The sequence below is a fragment of the Geotrypetes seraphini genome, chromosome 17 (assembly GCF_902459505.1).
Source record: "Geotrypetes seraphini chromosome 17, aGeoSer1.1, whole genome shotgun sequence".
NCBI lineage: Eukaryota > Metazoa > Chordata > Amphibia > Gymnophiona > Dermophiidae > Geotrypetes > Geotrypetes seraphini.
The window spans coordinates 15,372,505-15,400,337 of NC_047100.1; the positions used below are offsets into that span (position 1 = coordinate 15,372,505).

A 27,833-nucleotide genomic window follows, 5' to 3' on the forward strand; every position below is an offset into this window, starting at 1 on the left:
CCAATGTATTAAATGAAGCACCTGTACGAATGCACAAACTATTTACTTTTGTAAGACGAGTGACCTACTACTACTGCTTATCATTTCTATAGTGCTACAAAACATAGAAGAGACAGTCCCTGTTCATAAGAGCTTACAATCTAGTCAAGACAGACAAACTGGATAAGAAGGTGCATCAATACACAGTGCTCAGGTGGAGGAAGTACAGAGGGAATGATAAGACAGATATTGGTGCTTAGTAGGTGGGTTGGAGTTCGGATTTGAAAGCAGTGGGCTTTGACTCTGGCTTTGAATACTGCTTGACGTATGAAGTCAGGCAGTTTGTTCCAGGCATATGGTGCAGCAAAGCACAATAGACGGAGTCTAGAGCTGGCCATAGAGGAAAAGGGTACAGATAAGAAAGACTTACCCAATGAGCGGAATGCCGGGGGGGGGGGAGGGGGAGTGTGGGGAAAGATGACCTAAAAATCTACTGAGCCTTTCCCTTCAGCATCTGTTTAACTCCCTTCTAAAAACAAATTTCTGGTATAACATAAATGATGCTGAAAATACTACAAAGGGAAAAGGGAAATCCCCTCAAAAAGAGAGGACTATCTGAATATTCTGCATATCGAGACAAGTTTCAGTGGTTGCATACCACATCAACAACTCTGAGGCAGGCGTGACTTTCACCGAATCACGGTGCCATATCGGGTCTTTCACATATGTTTCTTGAGATGATTGCTTTGACTTTTTTGAAACATTCATTTGGACCTACTGTTTTCGAAGACTCAATAAAACTACTTTGGTTATACCCTGGGACTTTCCTTCTGTTTTTGTTGGAAGTCCATTACTCCCCTCCACTTTATTCCCTATAACATCAATTACAACCATATCTGCCTTTGGTATTGCTTGTGACTTTGAGCAAGTTGCTTTTTCCTATTGCCTCAGGTAACCACTTAACAGGCCCTTATACTAATGGGAGATCAGTTCTAAAGCAAGCTTATATACTAGAAAAGGCCATCCCATAATGCGTAAAGATGTTTTCCAGTATTTTGGCTATTAGCATGTGCTAAACTGAACATTAGCTGTATTTAAAAAATATTTTTCAGGGTGCTTGGCATAGGGGTGAAAGTGTTACCCTGCTAGTGCACTCCGATTAGTGCGCTAACTGGATAATGGAGTTAACACAAGAACACTTAGCACCTCCTAAATAGAAGGTGGTAGAGCTCCCATGTTAATTTTTTGCAGATACAGCATGCTAATGTATACTTTAGTTTATTACCTGCAAAAAAAAAAGCTTTTAAAATAGGCAGTGGTAAATCTGGGCTTAGTGTGCAGAAAGGTCCCACATTAAAACACACTATGGCCAGATTTCAGTACATCTTAGTAAAAGTGCTTCTCAGTATGAGAGCTTTTTAGGGTAGGGACCAAGTGTAAGTTAATACATATCACCGCTATGCTGTGTATGTCTATTATCAAGGTCATTGTTATATTAATGATTATGAAATGAAACACCAGTTTTTCAACCTTTATTAGAATATCTTCTTTTGAGATTTACAAAAGCAGTGCGGAGGGAAAAAAACAGAACAAGAGCAAGACATTATTCTTCCAGTGGCAAGAAGGAATTTGGGGGGGATTTAACTCACCCTTTTTTCAGTAGTAGCTTGAACACAGAATTAGCTATAAAATTCTATTATTAACCTTTACTACTCGTTCATACAGTCAGCCAGAATTTATTGACCGACTTCTTTTTCCCTATTACCCTGCTAAATCTCTTCGTTCCACATCACAAAATCTTTTCGTTGTTCCATCTCTTAAACTTATCAACACTTCAAGAATCAATAATGTTGCCGTCACTGCGCCTACCCTATGGAACTCATTGCCTCACCATTTACGGATGGAAACTTCAATAAAGCAATTCAAAGCAAACCTCAAAACTTTTTTATTTAAGGATGCTTTCGGATAAACTGTCCTTTTCAGGACAAAATTAACGCCAGCCTCTCTCCCCACCTTTTGTTTTTACCCTTAATGTTCGCTTTATTTAAATATTGTAGTTCTTCCCTCTTTCCTACTTGTGTGTAGTCAACTTATGTGTTCTTTGTCAACGTCTACTAGATTAACACTGTCTTGGTTTTTTTAAATATTTTAATCCCAAATGTTTTGTTTTAAAGACTCTTTCTTTTATTATTGCTGTACACCGCCTAGAAATTTGAATAAGCGGCATAACAAATTTTTTAATAAACTTGAAGGCAAATAACATTCAGATTTATAGTAGGTTTTTCACCATCCTATGACAACTTTTACCATGCTATAACAGTAAAACCTAGCACATAACTGCAGTGGTTGTGCAGGAACTCTAGGGGGCACTCCTAGCATGTCCCCTACAGTCAGGCCCTGATTCCATGTATAAAGCCCGCTTAAACTCAGGCACTGATATAGGAACTAATTTTATAATACTTACGACATCCATTATAGAATCATGCTTGGATTCGCCTAAATGTGCTTAGGTGGCCCTCAGCATTCTAACATTTAGGAGTCGTCAATTAATGCCAGGGTTTTCTATGTCTAAAGTTAGGCACTGATATCGGAGCCTAATGGCATATACTAATTCAGTCAATAACTGTTTTAACACATTCCTAATAAAAGGGCCCCTAAGTTTGAATCTGAGGCGATGAAGGCTTTTGTGACCTGTTCAATGTAACAAGGAGTTCGAATGGGAATTAAACTCATGCTCCTCTGGTTCTCAGCTCGCTCCCACGTAATTGTAGGTGAACAAATTATTGGTACCTGATAATATTTAAAAACATACAGGGCTCAATATTGAGCTGGAAGTGCTCAGCTTTTTGCTAACCGTCACGGGTGTTAAACCTGAAAGTTCAATTCAGGGGCCATGACTTAATCGACCATGGGCCACTACATAAAGCAGTGTCCTTGGCCAGTTCAGTGCTGAATATCAGGCCCCCCCCACCCCCCCACCCCCGGAATGCCCTCATAATAGCCAGTTTTCAGTTTGGCACTGCTTATTTTCGGCACCATTAACTGGTTAAGTGTCACTGAAAATTAGCAGTTAGTCCCGAACAGCAGTAGAGAATGACATGGGGACAAATTTTTCCCCGTCCCCCGCAGGATCTTATTTACCCCGTCCTGTCCCTGCAAGTTTTGGCAGTCCCTGTCCCATTCCTGTAAGCTCAGCCTTAACTGCACAAACCTTAAACACCTATGATTTTAAAGGGTTTGAGGCTTGAGAAGATGAAGACAGAGCTTAGGCATTGGTGGAATGAGGCATTATGACATCACAATCTGAGCTCTAGAATGTTGCTACTTGTGATTTTAAAGGGTTTGAGGCTTGTGTAGATGAGGACGGAGCTTAGGCATTGGTGGAATGAGGCATTATATCATCACAATCTGAGCTCTAGAATGTTGCTACTTGTGATTTTAAAAGGTTTGAGGCTTGTGCAGATGAGGACGGAGCTTAGGCATTGGTGGAATGAGGCATTATGACATCACAATCTGAGCTCTGGAATGGTGCTACTTATGATTTTAAAGGGTTTGAGGCTTGAGAAGATGAGGACGGAGCTTGCAGGAATGGGGCTGGGACTGGAAAATGAGTTCCTGCGGGGACGGGAAAAAATTGGTCCCCGTATCATTCTCCAGCCAGGAGTCATTTCTAGCTGGATAAATCACTTTGAATATCGACCCGATAAAGTTCTTCAGAGACAGGATGCTTAAGATATAAGCAAGTCTAATAATTTCCCCTAACAAATTTACAGGAAGGCATGCAATGTGAGAAAAACAGGCTTTGTCTAATTGGCAGGTCTTATTCCTTTAAAATTCACAAGATGAACGTCCTGACCTGCAAGTGCTGGGAGTTGTCGGTCATGATATCGTCTCGCCTTCGAACATCTTCCATCTTCTTCTTTTCCATTTGCTGATTATGCTTCAGGTTGGGAACTTTCTTGTTCTGATCCTTCAGGTATCTAGGAATATCATGTACATGTGACGTTAATGAAGAATAATCACCTTGTCTGTTTTGCATAGCTGCCTATACACATGAAAGTATTTCTCCTTTAAATAATCTTCTATTCTCCCAGCAAATTGCTCAGTTCAACCTGTACAAAAAGAATGCCTTTATTTAAAATCTTTATCTGGTTGAAAATCTCATATTTTTCCACACCAAACATTTAAAAAAAAAAAAATTTATAGTAAATATTGCAGTTTCCTTGTTACCTGAAGATAATATATTTGGAATCAAGTCTGTTGCATTAAGAACCTGTCCAAAATGTTAAGTACATTTACCCAGACAGCCTTAAACAACAATTGAAAGCACACACCATAATCGCCTCACATCCTGCAAGGGGTGACAGTTCAATACAAAACAGCAGTAGCATGACTGTACCATATTTCCAAAAAGGGCAAGGGAAGTAGGCCCTGCCTGAAGCAGTTAAAACAGCTGTTACAAAGCCTAAGCAGCATCAGCAGGATTTCATCGGGCCTCCGTGAAAGCTTTGGGACAATGTGCACGGAGCAGCAGTTCCACCACCCTAGCCAGCAGTGTGATAAATACATCAGAACTCAAAAAAAAAAAAAAAAAAACCACGGGGAGGCCGTCACCGTGACGGATTCTGAACACGCTTGGGACAGATATGAGAGGAGAGTTCAGAGGTCAAATGGAAGACAAAGGGCAAGGGGGAGCTGGTGTTGGGTTGCATTTGGGAATTTAATAGGTCCATCTATCAAAGTATGACAAGTCTCAACTGGGTAGACCGGACCATTTCGGCTTTTAAATGTTGCCACTCACCACAGTATGTTACGCATTAAAAATAGAATGTTAGTGAACCAATGTTTCAAAACATTCCGTTACTAGTTAAAAGAAGCAAAACCATTCATTCTCCCTTTTCATCTGTTGCTTCTATTCTAATTTAGAGGGATATCGGTGCTTATAACTGCTCAGCCTCAGTCATCCCATCACCCGCCATCCAAAATTAGGATACAATATGTTCTGAGAACAATGTTAAATGGACTGAAAGGAAAATATATATATATATTTTTTTAACAGAGGGAGAAATATTAACTACCACATAAAAATAAGTAGATAATTTATTTTCTTAAATTTATGCCCAGTTTTCAGTAGACCTATCCATTTAGGTACAGCCAATGAATTTGTTAGGACAACTTGCAGGTAACAGTTGAGTTTCATCACTACTGGGATAAATTTACCGTATTTATTTAAATATAAACCAAAACTGAGCCCAAAAAATGGCCCAAAAATGGGGGGGGGGGTCTCAGTTTATATTTAGGTCCACCTTAAATACTGGTGGTCCAATGGTGTCATGAGCCAGGCTGGGATGGGAGCGATCCCTCCCTCTCCCATGGTGCGGTGTCAGGTCCTGTCCCGACTTCCAGCTGGCTTTAGAATCACCGCACACCTATTCCTTCTCTATCTCCCTCCCTGCTGTAGAATCAATGTATGTTCTCTCCCTCCCTCCCACAGAATCAAAGCATATCCCATCCCTATTGTAGAATCAACACACATCCCATCCCATCCCTATCTCCTTGCTGTAGAATCACCATGGATCCCCTCCCTCCCTCGTAAAAGCAGAAAAGGACTCCTCCCCCCCCAGCCTACCTTAAACACTGGTGAGTAGAGGCAGGAGTGATCCCCTTACGCTACTGTCTGTGCAGTCTTGCTGAAAAAATGGCTGTCACAAGTTCCCATTGCCATTTGCAAGACTGCTTCAAGGAGGGAGGGAAGAGGCATGCACTGATTCTACAGGAAGAAGGGAGGGGGGTGCACATTGATTATACAGCAGGCAGGGAGGGTAGGAAAGAAGAGGTGGGAGTGATTCTACAGCCAATTGACAGCCGAGACAGGATCCAACACTTCACCTCGGGGATGGATGGATTGCTCCCATCCTCTGTTAGCTCACCATACCATTGGACCACTAGGATTTAAGGTGGACCCGGGAGAGGCAAGTGCTAGATCTGGGAGGAGGATGTACAGCTGGGTGGCACTTGAATATAAGCCCTTGGTTTATATTTGACTTAACATTTTTCTCCTAAAAAAAGGGGGGGAGGGGATATATTATCTTGGTTTATATTCGGATCACTTTATATTTGAGTATATATAGTAGGTCCTTCTTAGAGAATTCCCCTAGCCAATCTTTTTGTAAAGAGTGAGACTTAGAAAGCACATCAATGCTTTCATCCAAAATGTATCCACTTGCATCCCATCACTGTGTTAAAAAAGCGCTGACTGGATAAGCACTTCTGAATATCAACCCTGAGTGGTTATATAAAAAGTGTATACCTTTTATTCCACAAATAAGAAAATCATAAAACATAAAGGGATGATTCTATAAATGACACCTAATGGGGCCTAACTTGTAGGCACTGGTCGGCGCTGTTGTCAATCAACTACGTGGTACCTTTTATAGAAGTTTCAAATTGGTTTATTTTTGATATACCGTCTATCAAAACAAATGTGTAAATGGTGTACAATATGCCTATCAACACTTAAGTGTCACTAGGCGTCCTAGCATAAGTTGGGCATGCCCTAGGACATTGCAGGAAAGTTAACTCCCTAGACTCCACCAAAAATATATAAACCTCAAATCTAAATTTTTAAGATAAGGAGCACCCTCAATATGAGTTTGAAAGCTTTAAAGAGCGACTCAAAGAGCAGCTCTAGTGCTCAGAATAGCTAAGTCGGTAAACACTGAGCAGAGATTTACCACTCACTGCCAGCCGCACACCATCACCTGTGTGCTTTAAAGTGCAAGTCAAGTGCAAACAATGTGCAATAAATAAATATATATAAAAGTGGAAGACAAAAAGTTCACTGTCCTGTAATGCCCTGAATGCCTAACCCACTGACCTGAACAGAGAATGAAAAAAATTAGTCACTTGTCTCTCCAGTTACTGAGTTGAATAAAAGTGCTGTAGTCAAATAGTAGCAAGGAGAGTCCAGCTTTTTTTTTTTTTTTTGGGGGGGGGGTCAAAGACCAAAGTTAAGGTGCAGTCCTCTTTCAACACGGCTCGACCCAGCAGGGTTTCAGGGCAATAGCCCCTTCCTTAGGAACCGAACAGGCCAACACGACTGTAGGTCAGAGTGATTCCAGGCAGGCAAGGCCAAAAGGGGTTTTTGCTATACTAGGCATCCTAGTGGCAGGCGCCATTACATTAGGCCAGGATTTTCCTGGACTAATTTACCGGGACCTACCACAGATGCCTAATGGTGCTTAAGTCCAACCACACCTATTCTCCGTCCCTAACTACGCCTACTTTTCAGGCAGTTTTTAATGGCATGGTCAATTACCACACCAATTAAACCAATTTAAAACAATTTAAGTGCTGCACGGTTTTTAGTTAGGTGTCCTAACCTAGACACCATTTATAGAATTTTCCCCAAAGAGTTTATTAACTAGCGTACAATAGCACACTAGCACATGCTTTGAGCAAAGCAGTGATTAGCACTGGGTTTGGTATTGGTTGTTGTTGCCTCGCTGTTACTGAAGGGATGGGGGGGGGGTGGATAGTTCACATGGTTGGGTCTGTTCATCAGGGAAGGATGTCTTTGAGGCAATGCTGATTTGTTATTGTCTGAAAAGCACGCTGTCGGCTTGCTTTGTACCTGATGATTTCCCGTTGCAGTTGTGTATTGTTTGGCTTTATAAATAAAGAATTACAAAAAACAAAAAAAAAGAATCTGGGGATATTTGTGTAATTTTCAAATATAGACAATATTATGCATCCCAGATGAAGTCAACATCTTAAAATATATATATATATATATATATTTTTTTTTTTTTTTTTTTTTCATCAGTTCCAAAAACTTGAATATTTTATAGATGCTTCTATAAAAGAGCCCTAAAAAAATATGACTTGCTATTCCCAAAGGCTTCATTGCAGTAGGAAGCTACATTCATCATCATTCCCTAAAATGCTATTTCAAATAATAGGTTATTACTTATATCAACAGAAGAAGAAATATTGACCTATCTTTTCATTCAGTTCATGCATTCATGTAGAAAGTTGCCTTTTTATTAGGTACTGCAACTTTAATACCTAGAAAGAGTTACTTGAATGGGTGTTCCTCCCTTGAAATGGCCGTGAATAGGATGAAACCTGCCTCTGGCCACGGTTGAGAGTATGTGTAATTGCGGTAGCAAATGGAACCTCTGCATGAATGCATGGGTATAATGATGAAGTACACGCATACATATTTGATAACCTATGTATGTATTCTGTGACTCCGCCCATACTTCTCTCCCTACTTGTCACACTGATACTTGTACTAATAGGATAATTTATAAGACGTAAATATAAGCAAAAACATTTCATAAAACTAACCCTTAATTCCTCATTGTTACATTTAAAAGATGTAGCTACAATATTAGCCAGATATAGAAATGATACACTGTAGCAATGAATTACTACTGTTTTACATGAAGTTTCAATGTATTATATGGCCGATCTATGAAACATACACAGCAGTGCACATGGAATATTTTACTTCAACTAAGTATATACAAGTTATTTGATGACTTATAGATGGTTACATTACTAAGAAGCCTCTAAGCAAAACAGAGCCACATGTCGGCAATTTGTCATTCATAAAACATGCATTGTATATAACTTGTTTCTAATATCAGTATGGGAAATGTGTGTGTATTGCTTTATGGTGAAGTGTTAAGGTTTTTTAGGGTGATGATTTCCAGTTTTGTCTATTTGGCTCTAGTGAGCTTTCCATAAAAGGTAACACTGTGGTAAAGCTTTGCGATATGAACACATGAATTAGCAGGAAGATGGGCTATTATAAAATATGAGTATTTTAGCCCGTTACATTAACGGGTGCTATATATATATAAAAGGTTATTTTAGTGTTAGCAACGAAGTAGGACTTGTGCTAAAACTGCAAGAGCTACTGATCAAATCATTTCCTCTAAAGAGGCAATTTTAGCAGTTTTGAACCGGTGGACCGTAAGCTATTCCCTATTGGATGAAGAAGGAAATCCGCCGGGGCGCCTAGCCCACCTCTTTAAAAGCCCACCTCGGTGGCGATGACTCCTGCCCGCGTGCCCAGAGGTCGGCGCGCACAAGCCCCAACGGCTCCCTTCGGCCGCGCTCGCACCCCGCGTCTCCTCCTCCTCATCGACATGGCGGGCCCGCCGCCGCCTCCTCCCTGGTCTAATACATTGATGCCTATGTTTTTGAGGTCTACTAGCACCTAACTCAGGGGTGTCCAATGTCGGTCCTCGAGGGCCGCAGTCCAGTCGGATTTTCAGGATTTCCCCAATGAATATGCATGAGGTCTATTTGCATACACTGCTTTCATTGTATGCTAATAGATCTCATGCATATTCATTGGGGAAATCCTGAAAACCCGACTGGATTGCGGCCCTCGAGGACCGACATTGGACATCCCTGACCTAACTTGATTAGGTAATACTATGTGTGATTCTACAAATGGCATCTAACTTTGAATAATATGTGGTAGGTGCCATTTTCCTAGGCACTTAGCATTGTTTATAGAATCAGGCCCTTCCTCTGCAAACTATGTTTTGAATGCTGCATCAGGGCAAACAGACTGCTTCAGCTCTTCACTTCTTGTGAAGGAGCTGAGGAGAGCAACTCAGAGCTGTAGGAGTCTGTTTGCCCTGAGGCAGCATTCAAAACAAAGCTATGTTGGCAAAAGGCTCTCCCATGCTGAAATAAGTTAAGTTTTGTATTTTTTGAATATTTCAGTTTATAAAATTAATTTTGATAAAACAAAATGAACAAAATGTACATGACTAAGATGAGTTCACAATGCTTTTTGGATGTATGAGGAAGTTATATTTGACCAGGTTTGTCTGTATGACCTTTTACTGACAATGGTCACATCTGAGAAGTCCTTAAAAAAAGAGCATTTAAGTTGGTATACAGTAGTAACATAGTAAATGATGGCAGATGTACGGTCCATCCAGTGTGCCCATTAGTTATACCCGTTAAAAATACATGATTAAATTAACTTGTCTCTTCTTTGATATTTCTGGGTCATAGACTGTGAAATCTACCTGGTTTTGTCCTAGGTTCCAAATGCTGAAGTTGCCATCTAATCAAAACATTGTGACATCACTGCTGAGGTTGGTTCTTAGGCATTGGTGGAATGAGGCGTTATGACATCACAATCTCAGCTCTGGAATGTTGCTACACGTTGGGTTTCAGCCAGGTAACATAATAAATGACAGCAATTAAAGACCTGAACGGTCCATCCAGTCTGCCCATTAGTTATACCCATTACAAATACATGATTAAATTAACTTGTCTCTTCTATGTTATTTCTGGGTCACAGACTGTGAAGTCTACCTGGTATTGTCCTAGGTTCCAACTGCTGAAGTTGCCGTCCAAGCTTACTTCAGCCTAGCCAACCATTCCTGTTGTTTGAAGGATATCTACCGTAAAGTCTGGCCAGGAACATCCTCATGTTAATAGAGTTCCCATTGATGCCCATCCCAGCCTGTCCTACACCGAATCACCATATATGGGACACAGACAGTGCAAGCCTGTCCAAAACCATCCTTAGTTCTTTAATTTACATTCTTCATTTTCTAATTAAAGATTCTCTATGTTTATCCCACGCTTTTTTGAATTCCATCACCATTTTCCATTCCACCACTTCCCTTGGGAGGGCATTCCAGGTGTCTACCACCCTCTCCGAGAAGAATTTCCAAACATTGCTCTAAGTCTTCCTCCCTGCAACCTCAAATTATGCCCTCTAGTTTTACCACTGTCTCTTCTCTGGATACACCTTCAACTGGCACCTTAAAAGATATAGCAACCTGTATCAAGCATTGCCTGGCATACAGGTTATATGCTGCAGCTACTGTTTTTTGCAGATAAAGTAGTATGGTTTCTGTGTTAGTAGAAATAAAAAGCAGCTCTCCCCAAAATGCCAGCAACCACCCCAACAGTTAACGCAGATATTCTGCAGTTACTGTACATTCATATTGGCAAATGCCACTTAGTAACCTTCTCACACCTCAGCAAATAAGAGCCTTGGTAAATAAAAAGCAGTAATAACACTTAAGTCTTTTTTTTTGGGGGGGGGCCTGAGTCTGAAAGCGATCTGCCTATTGGCTACTGTTCATGCATGCATAAATTTGATTGCTGATGCATTCCAGAGCCTCAGAGATAAAAAGAAAGGAGAAGGCACCTCACTGATGTTAAACAATGAATAAACAACATATGAGGTCCAAAAAGAACAAATTAGTAGTTTTTACATTTTTTGTAACCTTTGATAACACTCTAGGTAGGGAGATATTCCTTTTATACATGTATTATATATGTACATACATCATTGATGTCTTCCAAATTTTTATCAATGATCAATTAGTTTGATCTGTATTTACTTGTTATGATGCTGATATTTATATGTAAATGTTGGCTGACTCTTTGTAATATGAGTATACAGAGCCCTTGACGCAGGCATCAGTGCTGAAATATGGCCCTTGTAGGGTCATACTCTCCACCTAACCTATACATTTGATATTTGTCAGAGATACGGAAGGCTGAGAAGTCAGTAACACCTAAGACTGTGGACCTTTTATTTACTGTGATTTTTAAGTGGAAGTGTTACCTTTCAAAATATAAAAGTGTGACGTGAAAACTGGTTTTCCTGGATTTGTTCTTTTTTGGGTCTCATTTTTATTCGTTGCATTCCAGAGCCTCAGCATGTTGTAACATGCAGACTCGTCTTTTAAAACTTGAAATTCTGTAGATTCTTTAATTCGTATTTACATATATAAATTAAAAGTAGAGACAAAAAGCAGGAAGATGAATGGATGGATTCCCTAGGCAGAAATAAAGATAAAAGAGAGCCAGTAAAGATAAAGCCAACAACAAAGACCAAGATAAAGATAAAAACAGATACATTCCCACTCATCAGGCTGTTAGAATTATCCTATAAATGTAGAGACCAACAGATAAGATGACCATAATTCCTTGAATTTCAATGCACTTAAATGCCTTTTGCTCAACATTTCTGTCTGGAGGCATAAGACTTTAGCAAACAGAACGGGGGAAGGGAATGTTGTTAAAAAAAAAAAAAAAAACCAACCCCAGAATAAATGTTCGTAATTTCAGCTTTATCTGCTGTATGAGAATATGCTCAGTCAACCTGTTCTTGCAGTTTGGTCTTCACTAGGTCAGTCACTAGATTTTGTATAAAATTGTGCGATTGCTGTGTCTGTCTAATTCAAAGCACAGAAATAAAGGTTGGCAAATAAAAACAAAATATGTGTGTGTATAAGATGATATCTTTTGATTGGACTAACTTGACATTTTTGACTGGCTTTTATGGGCGAGCACCTCCTTCCCATAGGTCAGAACAGAATGCATTTTCCAAAATATTGACTCCAAAGTATGACCCCTCTCTTTTACTAAGCCCGACAACACAGGCCGGTACATTAAATGCTCTGCAGCACTTGCCTGCGTGACTTCGTAAAACTGGGCCTTAGTTTTCTCTTCAACAATGAAAAGTGTGGTTAAGTTAGCATCTAGGTTACTGATAGAGCATGAAGCTAGAACTACTTGTCCCATTTTTTTCCTCCCAAATTCATGTAAGCCTACTGACTTCATCGGTGAGAAAATAAAGGAAGAAGAGAGCATAGGTAGAAGTAAAAAAAAAACAACAAAAAAAAACTGCAGGGACAAAAACTCTAGGATGCTATCAAGAATGTTATCATAAAAAAAAAGTTTTAAATCTTGGTTTGAGTATGCTTTTTGGGATCCCATACAACTACAACAATTTTTAGTTGCAAGAGAACAGAAATGAGATTTGTTTCACTTAGCTGAGAATATGAGAAGAATTAATTTAAATAATATCCAACTTTAAGGAATGATTCAAGGTTCTCTAGTGCGAACCGAGAATTATTGTCCTTTATTTTCCTGAATTTATTTGATTAGAAATAGCAATATGTGCTCCCCATTAATGTGGGCTTAAAAGGAATTATGTATGTATGGTTTGATTATGTATTGTTTTATGTGTTTATCCTTTTTTCCTTTGGAATTATGGGATATTGTAAATGTATTCAAAATTTAAAAAAAAAAAAATCTTGGTCTGAATAAGATCTACATGACTGTACCATATGCGAAAACTGATATTTTCATTTAGAAAGAATGCCTTTTTATCCTATATAATATAGACTCATCTTCCTTTTGTTCAGAGCAAGAAATAAGGAAACGTCTAATCTCCCTCTCCAGCTATCCAGCCTGAGCTTTAAGACAATCCAAGACTAAATGGCAACTACTGGAATTGATAAAAAATGACAACTACAGATAGATGCCATGTGTAAATCAGTTAAAAAGCAGCTTAAATCATTCCAGTCTCTCCAAATGGTGCCATGAAAAGATCAAATATCACCCAAGTAAGAACAGACCATGCAAGACAGAGCCATCTGCTCTGACAAGTAAGGTCCTTGTTACCACAGCATGAGATCTGTCTTTAAATTATAAAAAAAACTGTGCAATGAGCAGTGAAGGAGCCTAACAGTTTGAGTTGCAAGCTGTAAACCAGGTTCAAATCCCACTGCAGCTAATATAGTAGCAATCATCAGAGGCGGTGGCTTAGTGAGGGGGGGGCAGGCGCTGTCTTGGTGGGTGTGCCAGCACCTCTCCACCCCCCATGCCATGCTTATGCCCTCCCTTCCTCCTGTACCTTTTTAAATCTTCACCAGTGTAAGCAAGTTCTACGGCCTGTTGCTCGCACCAGCATTGGCTTACCCTCTGATGTCACTTCCTGGCCCTGCGACCAGGAAGTGATGTCAGAGGGGAGCCAGGCCGGCGCGAGCAGCAAACCGGAGCTGCTAGCACTGGTAAAGATTTAAAGAGGTACAGGAGGAAGGGAGGGTACAAGTGTGGCATGGTGGGTGGGGCAGGAGTAGAGGGCAAAGGGGGGGCTACTACCCCAGGCACCTCCTACCCTTGCTACACCACTGATAAGAGGAGTCAATAATTAGCAGTTAGGGGGTGAGGGAGGGAATTCAGTAAAGAGTGATCAACGATGGATGCACAATTTTGGATGCAGATCCCAAATCCATGCCCAAACTAATTGGCCAAATAGATGTTAATCAACTGTGGGGAATTACGAAGCACTTAATTGGCAGTAATTAGGAGTTAAGCACAGATCTGCCCTACTCCCTATTCTATCATTTTTGTGCCTAAGTTTCACAGTGTGCAACTCCAAATGGGCATGGCTGTGCAAGAAGCATACAGAGGTACTGGACCAAAATACACAGAACTGGTGCAAATATTTAACTAAATAAACCACAAAATGGCCCAGTGTATCAAATTCACACTAAAAATCGATGTTCAAAATTCAATGAATGTTTTAAATGGGGAAAAAATGAACTCAAGACACCTTAATAGAAAACATCCCAGCCGTTGAAACCTTCCCTGGCTCATCCTCAACTGAATGGCTATATACAAGACACAGACCATGCAAGTCCTGCCCAGTACTGTCCTTAGTTCTTCAATATATACCATTATTTTCTGATTAGAGATCCTCTGTGTTCATTCCATGCTTTTTTTGAACTCTGTCACCATTTTCCTCTTCACCACTTCCCTCGGGAGCACATTCCAGGCATCAACTACCCTCTCCGTAAAGAAGAATTTCCTAACATTGTTCTTGAGTCTACCACCCCTCAACCTCAAATTATGTCCTCTAGTTTTGCCATTTTCCTTTCACTGGAAAAGATTTTGTTCTACGTTAATACCTTTCAAGTATTTGAGCGTCTGAATCATATCTCCCCTGTCCCTCCTTTCCTCTAAGGCAGTGGTTCCCAACCCTGTCCTGGAGGACCACCAGGCCAGATGGGTTTTCAGAATAGCCCTAATGAATATGCATGAGAGAGATCTGAATATAATGGAGGTGCCAGGCATGCAAATCTGCTCCATGCATATTTATTAGGGGTATCCTGAAAATCCGATTGGCCTGGTGGTCCTCCAGGACAGGGTTGGGAACCACTGCTCTAAGGTATACATATTTTGGCACAAACCTCCTACCATTTTCGGCACCTTCCTCTGGATCACTTCAAGTCTTATATCCTTTGCTAGATACGGTCTCCAAAACTAACACAATACTCCAAGTGGGGCCTCACTAACAACCTTGTACAGGAGCTTCAATACCTTCTTTCTTCTATGTACAGACTGTATTCTACTTTGAGATTCATGTTACCAGTGGTGTGCCTCAAGGTTCAGTTCTTGGGCCTGTTCTTTTTATCATTTTTGTAAGCAATATTGCTGAAGGGCTGTCTGGTAAGGTTTACCTCCTTGCGGGTGACACTAAAATCTGCAATAGGCTAGACACCCTTAATGGTGTGGATAACATGAAGACAGACCTAGCGAAGCTTGAAGAATAGTCCAGAATTTGGCAGCTAAGATTTGTAGGATCATGCATTTGGGCTGCAAAATCCTGTGTTTTATTTTGTTCACAAAAGAGGAGCGGGACTTGGATGTAATTGTATGTGATTATTTTAAGGTATCCAAACAGGTTGATAAAGCAATGGCAAAAACTAGAAGGATGCTTAAGTGCACAGGGAAAGGAATTACATTACATTAGTGACTTTTATTCCGCTATTATCTTGCGGTTCAAGGCGGATTACATAAGAGGTTATCTGGACATTTCCAGAAGTGTTACAGAGTTGAGCTGGTTACTTCGAGGGATTGGAATCTACTATTAACAAAAATGAAAGTTTTCTGTTGTATACCATCTTGAATGAATCTCTTTATAAAGGTGGTTAATTAATTTCAATAAATAAATAAATTGTTCACTCTGTCCAAAATATATTGAGCATGTTCCTTAACAGTACAGGACAAGTCTATAAAGTTTTGCTATCATGCACAGTTACCGTCTTTAACCAAGAGAAAACATACCCGGATGACTGCATCAATTTTGCAGACATTTAAGATCTGCTTACATTTCTGAACTTCCAATCATAGGGCTAGATTCACTAAGCAAACCGATCATGTACCGATCGGTTTGCAAGCCCTTTGCGACCCGATTTCCTTCTGACCCGATTCACCAACCTCGCCTCCCATCCCGATCCGTGCATGCAAAGTAGGAAGGACGCGATTCACTAAACTTACCGACTGGTTGGCCGATCAAAAAACTAGCAACTGGTGAGGATCAGTCGCTTGTGCTAAAACCCTGCTCTCTGCCCCAATTCTCCTGCTCTGGTCGCCCTGCTCTCAGCTCTCGGCCACCACTCTCCAGCCTTGCTCAGCCCTTCCCCGCAGTGCGAGCCCATGATTTTAACCCACAGGTTTAAAAGCAAGTTAAACCACGGGCTCGCGAAGTTAAAAAAAATAGTTTAAAAAAATTTGAAAAACGGGCACGAAGGACCACCAATGCATGCGCACACCATCTCTACAGTCTAGGAAGAGGTTCTGCACATGCTCAAGGATCGCTCTCCAGCGATCCGTGCGGTTGGTGGGGGGCGTGCCAAAGATTGCCCCCATTTGCATGCAGGTCTTTAGTGAATTCGTCAGCCTGCATGCAGTCGGGCACGGATCAGACATAGAAAGGAGGTTAGACGCCTGGAATGCTCTCCCAAAGGAGGTTATTAAGGAATCCACTGTGCTAGGATTCAAAGGCAAATTAGATGCACATCTCCTTACGAGAGGCATAGAGGGACATGGGTGACTAAAACTACATCAGGCGTATACCTGACTGGGCCTCCGCGTGTGCGGATTGCCAGACTCGATGGACCATGGGTCTGATCCGGAGATGGCAGTTCTTATGTTAGTGAATCTAGCCCAAAGTCCTTAAGAGCAGTTCTATAATCTGAGTTCTCTTGGCCTAAATGAGTGCGTCTGAGTCAAACCACACCCAAAATCTGCTCCGAGTTCACCTCTAACCACACCTACTTGCTGGTAAGTGCCTCGATGGAGACACCTATTAGCAAATTAATTTTTAAATCGTTTTTTAATGGCAATTTCAAAAATCAGCGCTGATTAAGCCAATTAAGAAAATTAAGTTACACACCTAGATCGGATAAGTATGCCGATCTAAACACCTAACTTCAGGCACCGTTTATAGAATTCGGGCCTATATGAGCATAGGCATGAAATAAAATCTAAACCAAGCCTATACGTGCACAATGATTTTACTTTATAACGAACAATATGTTTTCATTAAATATCCAAAGCCAGTAAACAATGCAAGCCTTCAGCCACCAGGGACTGCTTGATTAGCTGAATGTTTTGGGCTCCTCTGTTTTCTGTAAAAAGGCTAAATCTCATGCAGTGCAATGGAATTTGACTATTTCACTAACTCCATCTGGGATAATTGTTTCCATATATCATACAATACTTAACCCAACCAAGTTTCTGTCTGCTGCACCCCCTGCCAATTAAACAGGGAAGTTTGCTAAAGCATTCTGACCTCAATAAACTAATCTGTCTACTGTACATTTCATACAGATCATGTGCTCCTTTCTGAAAATGATATACGGTATTGAAAAATGGGTTAGCAGGCACAAGGGATTTTGCATTTTGTGAATCACTAATATTTATAAACTACTCGGACTTTATTTTTGTGGTTTCCTGGCACTGCAAAATTCCTCCAAAGATGGCATTGCTATTCTACTTTCTTGCATAGCTCAGTGATATGGTACACTGTTAAGGCTCATTTTATCAACATAAACAAGACCGATATGTACTGGATCTACTCTATTGGCTGAGAAAGGGCCTTTTTTTCTACAGAACTGGAAGCAGAAACAGAACCATTCTTGCTAGTCATCTGAGCGGCGCGGGACCAGGCAGGAAGTGTGAAGGTCGCGCTCCTAGATGCATATCTCCTTAAGAGAGGCATATAAAGATATGGTGGACTATAAATTACGCCAGGTGTACACCTGGCAGGGCCTCCGCGTGTGCGGATCGCCGGACTTGATGGACCGAAGGTCTGATCCGGAGATGGCAGTTCTTATGTTCTTATGTTCCTGCGTCACGCCGCTCTGCTCTGCTTACAAAGACAGCCGTCCGGCGGGAGAGCACCGCAACTTTTAAAAAGGTACCGGGGGGGAAGGTGTATTCGCTCCATAAGACGCACCCACTTTTCCACCCACTTTTTGAGGGTGGAAAAAGTGTGTCTTATGAAGCAAAAAATACAGTAATATCATGAAAAGCAATACATTCATCTAGTCCAAATTTTGAGAGAATATACCCGAGTTATATACTCAATTATTTTCAAAGGGAATTTTGAATCAATTTAGTATAGTTATCCAAAGAATTTCAATTAAAATAGAGACAAAGCTAGATCCATTGAATATGGTGACACATTGGTAAACTCCCAAACTAAATTAGTATTATTTCTTTTGCTGCTCTTGTAAATTCAGCAATTGTTCTAATTGTATAGGGTCCCAAAAATAAATTCCTTCTCTTGAAATTCTAAGATACACTTACAGGGAAACTTCAAAAAGAAAGTGGCTTCCAAAGCTAAAACATAAGCACAGTACCAGGCAGAGCTTTGGATTCTTGCCCAGAAATAGCTAAGAATAAGAAAAAAAAAAAAAAATTTTAATTGAATCAGGTTGGGCAGACTGGATGGACCAATTGGGTCTTTATCTGCCATCATCTACTATGTTACTATGTTTCTTCTAAGTTGAGTAGCTTTGGCCACGTCCATAAATATTAATATTATATCTCCACAAAATTTTGTATTCTTGTTCTTAAAATGTGTTTTCATAATTAAAACCTTGTTAAATTCGGTGGAACAAAGTCATCAACAGGGTGGATCAAATTAGCACCACATCTTGTGAAACTTTCCACATCTTGCGGACCTAGGGCGACAAGAGGGCATCCGCTAAAAATCAGGGGTGGGAGATTTCATGGTGACACTAGGAAGTGCTTCTTCACCGAAAGGGCGGTTGACCGTTGGAATGATCTTCCACTTCAGGGAGTTGAGGCCAATAACGTGACTGACTTTAAGAACAAATGGGATCAACATGTGGGTACACTTCAAAGAAGAACTTAGGAGGGAGGGTTATTTGAGTGGGCAGACTTGTTGGGCCGAAGGCCCTTTTCTGCCGTCATATTCTATGTTTCTATCCTGTTAGGTTCATATCAGTTGGAGCTAACTGGTCCACCCCTTGCTCTGACAAAATCTTTTTCTTTTTTGGGCTATAGTAAAGATTAGAAATAAGCAAGGAATCTGCATTTGGTAATCCCAGTATCTCTTTTAAATATTTCTGAAGTAAAATCTCTGGAGATAATAAATGAGTCATGGGGAAATTAACAAAACGCAAATTCTTTGAAAGGGAGGCATAATTTATTTTTTTTTAATTGAAGGTGCGGTTCTATGGCTCCGATCATGTACCTATGGAGGCACATAGGGATTCCTAAAGCCTGCAGGGGTGTGGTTTGCGTGGGAAGTGGCCTTAGGCCTATGTAGGCATCCTTATGCGCCTCCATAGTTGCGAGACTGGTGCCTTAAATGTAGGTCTTTAAAACGCTGGCCTACATTTAAGGCGCCTATTTTAAAAAACAGCGGCAGGTCTATGAACGTACCTAATCTAAAAACACACCTGTTCCTAAAGCATCTAGACAACTGATCCACTCATCTCTCTCCCCTCAATAGCGATTAACTTGTTCTATTGATCACTTTCTCCTCAACAATGGATTTCCTGTCCTATTAATTCTCTTTCTTCCACCCCTCTTAAAGTCAATCAATTTGTACCTTTGCTTAATCTTTTGTAAACCGCATAGAATTTCACGGTATTGCGGTATATAAACTGTTATCATTATTATTATTAATCGTGATTGACATGCGATCAGTGGCTGTTTCAGGCAACTGCCAATATCATCGCCATTTATAGAACCCGGCCCAGATGATTACTTTAAAGAAGAAAATATGTAGCACGACCGGGCCTGTTCTTTTTGTATACAGTGGCGTAGTAAGGAGGGTGCAGTCTTCCTAAGGGCACTGCACCCCTGCTCCTCTCCATGCCTTCCTTTCCACTCTTTTCCTTGCTGCGCGCGCACTCCCCCTTGCCTTCCTCGTACCTTTTTTACTTCCCTGGCGTGAGGTTGCTGCCCGCGTCAGCATTGCTGCTCTCTCTGATGTCACTTCCGGGACCTGCACCTAGGAAGTGATGTCAAAGGGTGAGCCAACATCGATGTGGGCATGCTGCTCACACCCAATAAGTTAAAAAGGTATAGAGAAAGAGGGGGTGCACATGACCTGGGCGCCACTCATCCTTACTGTGACACTGTCTGTATCTTACCACGCCAGCATGGCCATATCCTGGTTTTATTCTCAAGCTAAATTCTCTTGACTTCTACACTTGCTACCAAACAATTCATCCAGAAAGCTAGGAAAATAAGAAGGAGAAGCAGATCTTTAAAAGGGAGTATCTCCATCTTTATTTCACTATTGAAATTCAGTTTCAGTTCTTAATACATGAGGAAACACCTCCGACAGAGGATTTAAATGTTATATAACCTTTAAAACTAGTTGGGAAGTACCATGTTTCCCTGAAAATAAGTCCTACTCCCAAAATAAGCCCTAGTCCCTGGATTTGCCGGCAGCAGTGCTTCCCCCACCCCTGCCGCGCAGCCGAACTCCAGCTGACTCTCCCATCTTTCCATCTCTCCCTTCCATCTGAACCCCTCCGACCACAAGACCTACATAACTCCCTCCACAGAACAGCGTCGGCAGCACTCTGAACAGGCTGCTTCTCTGCATTCCCTCTGCCGCATCACTGACGATGTCATCAGCAACAGCGCATGGAAGGCCCCGGTGGGATAAGACCGCGAAGCAGCCGCTGAACCAAAGGAGGAAGGACAGAGGGAAGTGGGGCGGGGGGTAGTCACTTAGGCAACAAGACATATCAGGATCATGTTGGTAATGTGTATCTCAGTGGGGGTGGGAAAAACATCTTAAAGTTGAATTTAGCAAGTATACTATTGTTCACTTAATAGTGTTGTATTGTTGGTTGAATCATGAATTTCATAATGAATGAGATGCAGGTCTTTATCTGCTGTCATTTACTGTGTATGTTACTCTGTATGTGTCATGATAATCATAATATTCCTACATATTTCTTTGCTTTTTATTGAACTGAATACATTTTTGACAGTTCTTTCCTGATTTGAGGAAGGAGGTTTTAACCTTGGAAAGCTACCCAGAAAATGTATTGCCAGTCCAAAAAAAGTACCACTTTTATTTTCTTTTGTTCTCTTTTTATTTATTAATCTTTAAAGTGAACTAACATGACAACCACATTACTACATTTCTTTTCTAACATCACAGTTGCAGAGGGCTGATGGTTCTCTGCTTTTGGCTTGTAGCATGCATATATATGAGCCTGTCACACCGCACTGCCACGGTGTTGCATGCTATAGTAAGCCTGATACTCTCATGTGCTTTCTACTTCTTTCAACTGTGTACGTTCCACTGTAATTCACCCTGAGTTTTCTGGGAGGACGCAACATAAATCCATCCATTGGGGTTCTTTTACTAAACTGCAGTAAGAACTAATGTGTGCTTACCGCAAGCTAGAGATACCACAGGATACGCTGAGGCGTCCCACAGTAAATTTGCCGATTTGCACGCACACCTCATGCACTAAATAAATATTTTGTATAAGGGCATGTGTTTGGAGGTGCAGCATGAGCATGACAGCACTACAAAGCATCTGGGGGCACTGCCATGCACTAGCAGATTAGCGTGGGGTTAGAATGTGGACCCTAACCGACTACAAAATGACTGGTGGTAAGGGCTCATGCATTAATATTTTTAATGACTGCATGCCAATTGCGCAAGTAGCGTGTGGCAATTAATTCAGGAAATTTCCGGGTTGGCACAAGTGGCCTTAGTGAGTGGGAAAGACCGGCGTAAGCAGTACGCCGAGGCCGCATTTACCATGGCTTTAGTCAAAGGACCCAACAGTGAGCTTTATGATTTTTTCATTTCCGTTCACCAGGCCCAACCCAGGCTGTGGGTACTATGGAAGCAGCATTCAGAGCCCCAGAAAGGTGAGGAGAGGTGAAGGAAAAGCAGGTAAGAACAAACAAAAAGCCATGATGAATTTTACTAAGGTGCAGAGGTCTGGCAGATCCTAAAAAGTAGATCTATTTCTCATGGTTCATTTCCAAGGATGAACAAAGGCTCTCCCAAATCTACCTGGCCTTTTTTTTCAGGAACTTGTCCAAACATCTTTTGAACCCTGATAAATTAGTCACCTTAATTTCATCCTCAAGCAACAAATTCTACTGCTTAATAATGTGCTGTGATATTAAAAAAAAACTCAACCCTACAATTTTTTTAATCTATTTGTTATTAGTTTCATGCGCAGAATCATCTTGGTTAAACTATCATTCCTGATTTAATCATTCAACCTTATTCATGATTTTATAAATGTCATAAATATCATCTCTCTTCTAATCTGTCTTCTCTAAGATGAAAAGCCCTAATTTGCATAACCACTTTTCATAAGGAAAGTGTTCTTTCCATTCATAATTTTTTATCACTTCTCTCTAATCATCTGTCCTTTCTATGAAGGGAGACCTAAACTGCACACTATACTCAAGTACAGTCATAGTAGTGACCTATACAGAGTTTTATTCTCCATCTCACTTTGAATAATCCCTAATAATCTATTTAGGTCCTCTTGGAGAAGCCTTAATACTTGAACCTCCACTAGATTCCGGCCCTCGTTGCCCACCCCTGGCCTACCCTGTAATCCATCCCTTATGGCGCAAGCCACCAACGAGATCACCATAGGCCACCATTGTCCCACTGGCCTTGTAATGAAGACCACTGCATTAAAGGAGTGGATTCAAGAAAGTGGGCCAAAAGAACAGAAGAGAAATCATAGTGAATCAGGCTATACGTAAATGTCTAAACCATGACCACCAACCATATAAAAATAAATTAATAAATGTATGCAGCTAGTTTATGCAGGCATCTTCTGAGGATCGTGGGCAGTACATAAGAGTTTCTGTGGGCCTAAGCTCCTGTAGCCTCTCTCCTATAAATTACATTGAATTGATACTCATTACAAAGGATGGTACACTATGCAAAGGAAGACTTGGATGGAGAACTTACAGCTTAGCTTTAGTGGGTGGATAGCTTTTACTTTCGTATTTTACTACTGCCAGTCTTGTTTATTGATCTTCCTTCATCATATGCAGAATCCTCAAATTACTTCCACTTGAGCAATAGTTTCCTTTGAGCCATGTTATAACAAAATTGCTGATTTCAATATACTCTAAAGAAACCCAATTGCTATCCCAATTCTCTTATGACTCTTCAAGCTTTATTGTAACAGAAACATCAGAAAAATTATCCCACTGCATGGTAGATTTTTTTAAAAAAGTGTTAAAATCAGAAAAGGTTATCTTAATAATTCATCTTACATTTTTATTTCTTATCCCTTAATCTTCCTATGAGCAGTGGCTTGCTGTATATTGTAGGAAAGGTTAAAATAAAAATCTGATTTACAAAGGCTTTCCCCCACTTCACGCTTGTCAATTAGGGTTTCAACATAGTGATTCTGTTTGAGATTTGGCAACATAAGTATTTTCGTTTGTTTGATTCTCGATATACTGCCTTTCTGCGGTACTACCAAAGTGGTTTACATATTACAAACAGATACTGTATTTTCATATACTGTAGATAAATATGATATTCACATTTTTAACAATATCCTGAACTCTTGCTTCAGGCTATCACTATTTAAAGCTGACTTTGCAACACAGATCTAGATATTGCAAGGAATATTGCCAATCTTGATTTGTACTGATTGAAACCTTTTTATAGCACATCATCCTGTGGGATTTAGCTTTTACGGCCAAAAATATGGACTGCAGGGTGGCTGAGACAAGCTTATCCTAGGAGCCCTGGATGATGTTACTTTAAAAATCTAAATGCACTCATAGTATGTTGTTATAATGGTTGGTGGTGTAAACGAAATGCCAGCGGCAGGATTTTGTGTGTATTAGCATGGAAAAGGGCAGCCTTTCCACAGCTTCCTAGTTGAATTAACTGAAAAGAAGCAGCTGGTCTCCATGGTCTTGAACCCAGTATGCTGGATCACAGTCAGAACCACAGACAGCTGGCAAAGACTTATCTTTTAAATCCATCTATTACCAAGGAATAGATTTGCCAAAGTATTCATCTAAGATAAATTCAAGTGACCCACTTAAAATGTTTGTTTTGGGTTTGTTTTTTTTGCAAGCCACATATTGGTCACTAGTAAACAAGGATTATGCTCTGAAAAGAATCAGCCAATCCAGATGTTTCAAGGCCTTCGGTGTGAGCAAAGTTTGGTTGAAGAAAATGTTTGCATGTTCTTTAGTAATTAATCCTATAATGTATTTTAAATCAGACCCATGAGTAGCTGAGCAATGCATGCAAAATGGATGAATCATGAATGCGAAGTGGAAAATTACTGCAGAGACAAAATCCCATTCATTACTGCTATTGAAAAGTGGCACATGCCACAGTATTGATGTCGGTAATGTATCAATGACCTGAACAGACTGGCCTTCAGATGGCAAAATTCTCAAATGAAAACTGATTTGCAAATACCAAACCAGTACAATAGACCCTAAAAAAATCATTTTATCTATATTCAGAAAACTTCTCAAAACACACCTCTTCCGCGAACAAGACCCTTAGTCCTTACTCCCCGCATACACTCCAACCCCCCCACCCCCACCTCCCTCTCCCCCCCCCTCTTCTGGTTTCCCACTCCCTCCATTTTATCCTCTAACCCAACTACGATAAACCTGTGCCTCCTTCCGCGCTACCTGCAATTCCGATAAAATTTTTGTAAATCCGGGTTCAGACCGGATCCTAATGTAACAAATGTAAACCGCCTAGAACTCTTTGGGTATGGCGGGATATAAGAACCTAATAATAATAATAAATAACAAGATTAATATTTGAATAAAATCGGACATCGAATGCAATGCACTCAAAAATACCACTTTGTTGGTTAAACTGGCGCTTCTTTCATAATCCCCCCCTACGTCTCATGTTTTATAACAAGCCTGCATAATATATATCACAGTATCCCTAAGGAGTTTAAATGCAGTGTCCATAACAAATTATCAACTATAATTCTTAGGTGTTCAATGACCCAACACCAGTTGTTTCATGGAGTTCAAGAGATTGTGGCATGCAATGATCCCTAAAGTTGGTGATTTGCTGAAACACTAGTGCTGGAAATCAACAGTCAGGTGATCATGAATAGGTGTCTAGATCAACTTGTTTAGTGAAAAAAATTTTTATAGACATAATTGAGAGACAAGGTTTTGCTGAACACCAGCTTAAGAAAAACACAACCAGAGAAAAATGAAGGCAGATAAAAGACCATGTGGCCTATCTAGCCTGCCTAATCATGCCATCTACTATCCCCTCTTCTCCCTTAGAGATCCAACGTACTTATCCCAAGCTTTCTTAAATTTGGATATTTATTTATTTAAGATTTCTCAACTGCCTATTCCTAGGTGGCTTTATAAATAGCAACATACAGACTATAGAAACATACAGAAAAAAACAAAATTTATATAAAGAACAGACATTTGTAGACTTCAATCATATCTCCCATCAGCCGTCTCTTTTCCAAGTTTTAGAGCCCTAACCTTTTTAGTCTTTCCTCATACAAGAGGAGTTCCATCCCCTTTTATCATCTTGGTTGCTCTTCTTTGAAACTTTTCTAGTGCCACTATATCTTTCTTAAGATAAGGAGACCAGAATTGAACGTAATATGCCAGGTGAGGTTGCACCATGGAGCAATACAGAGGAATTATAACATTTTTAGTCTTGTTAACCATCCCTTTTTTAAATAATTCCCAGCATCCTGTTTGCTTTTTTGGCCGCCGCTACCCATTGAGCAAAAGGTTTTGTCATATTGTCTACAATGACACCCATTTTCTTGGGCACTAATCCCCAAGGTGGACTCTTTTCTTGGGTGCTAACCCCCAAGGAGGACCCTAGCATCCGGTAACTGTGATTTGGGTTATTCTTCCCAATGTATAGCACTTTGTATTTGTCCACATTAAATTTCATCTGCCACTTGGATTCCCGTCTTCCAATTTCCTGAGGCCTGCCTGCAATTTTTCACAATCCGCATGTGTTTTAACATCTTTGAACAGTTTAGTGGAATCTGCAAGTTTAATTACCTCACTCGTCATTCCAATTTCCAGATCATTTATAAATAAGTTAAATAGAACTGGTCCCAGTACAGATCTCTGTGGCACTCCACTGTTTACTCTCCTCCATTGAGAAAAATAACCATTTAACCCTACCCTCTCTGTTTTCTGTCCGATAACTAATTCCTAATCCACAATTGAACTTTGCCACCTATCCCATGACTCTAATTTTCTCAGGAGCCTCTCATGAGTAACTGTCAACAACTTTCTGAAAATCTAGATATACTACATCAACCGGCTCACCTTTACCCACATGTTTATTCACACCTTCAAAGAAGTCAAGTGGATTGGTGAGGCAAGATCTCCCTCGACTGAACCCATGCTGACTCCGTCTCATTAAATCATGTTTGTCTACTTATTCTGCAATTTTATTTTTTATAATTGTTTCCACCATTTTGCCCGGCATTGAAGTCATGCTTAGCAGTGTGTAATTCCCCAGATCTCCTCAGAACCCTTTATAAAAATCAGTGTAAAATTGGCCACCCTCCAATCTTCATGTTCCTATCAGAAAGATTCAGGGCAGGTTTTGGGCATGGTCTGACTTAGACTTCAGTAGGCACTAAGTTAGGCACACACATTTAGACCAAGAAAACCCTAGCATAAATGGGAGTGTGCCTAAGGTTTCAATGTCTAGTAGCACCAAAGACCGCTTAGGCACCGCTAGGCGTGATTCTATAAACAGCACCTAGCAGATGATGAGCAACTGCTCTCCTCGGTGTCTAGAAGTTAGGAGCCATTTATAGAATCAGTGCCTTTCTGCACAGCAGACCAGCTAGAGGCATAGGATGCTGAACAGGTAGCTTTCACAGCTCTGGGTTGAGGGATTCCAAGTCATCCCACAATGGTGATATCCCGTGGCCAGAATTTGGGCCTACAATTACAAATGCAAGAAGGAGCCACAATGCATGGCTCTGGCCAAGAACTGTTGCTGCATTGTGAAATTTTCTCCCAATCACTAACTATGCTTATTCAATTGATGCGTTTGGATTTAGCTCATGCCTTTTTCATTGGTCGCCCAAATTACAGTTGGAATTTCACTATCCCTGGAGAGTTAAAGTCTAACAGCCTGATTGACTAATGTGTGCTAATAAATGTTAATGTACATTAACATGTTATGTTCTTGGTAAATAGATCCCACTGATTGCAATGGGTAGCTTGCATTAAATTACAATTAACTTGCAATAGTAAATCTAGCCCTGAGGCAACAGCTGTTGAAGGAATCTCCTGGCTGAGACCAAGGAAGCCAGATTTAAATCCCATTTAAGCCTGCATTGCCCCAAGTACAAACCTAGGCTACAAGCCCTCTGGGAACAGGAAAATACTGCACCTGAATGTAACTCACCCTGAGCTTCTGAGAAAGACACAAGCTATCCAATCCATTTTCTCTCAAAGTCAGAAGGAGCATCAATGGAATTCGATCTTTGGCTTCTCTAGTGCTCTAGACACTAGGCTAACTCTTCACCTCAAATAGCTATGAAGATATATTCTTCATCCCAGAAAGAAAATAAAATACTGCAGTACTACAGCTGTTCGTAGTTACAGCTAGCAAATGAGCAAGATTATAAAATTAAGTTACACAAGTATTATAATAATTGTAGGTGCTCTGGTATATTGACCCTCCTTGTTTTATGTATCTGCTGGTATTGCTAATT

The 27,833-nt window shown here is 40.5% G+C and overlaps 1 protein-coding gene across 8 annotated transcripts in view; it reads right to left on the bottom strand.

The window, feature by feature from the left end:
• Positions 1 to 27,833, bottom strand: part of ERC2 (ELKS/RAB6-interacting/CAST family member 2) — a 779,911-nt gene that overhangs the window by 445,805 nt on the left and 306,273 nt on the right. For all 8 annotated transcript variants that reach the window (XR_004537423.1, XR_004537420.1, XR_004537424.1 and 5 more), the window contains one exon: positions 3,836 to 3,959. Coding sequence is in view for 1 of the 8 variants with exons in the window: in XM_033926752.1 (XP_033782643.1) it covers positions 3,836 to 3,959 (124 nt within the window). In the remaining 7 variants the exon portion in view is untranslated. The remainder of the gene's footprint in view (positions 1 to 3,835; positions 3,960 to 27,833) is intronic.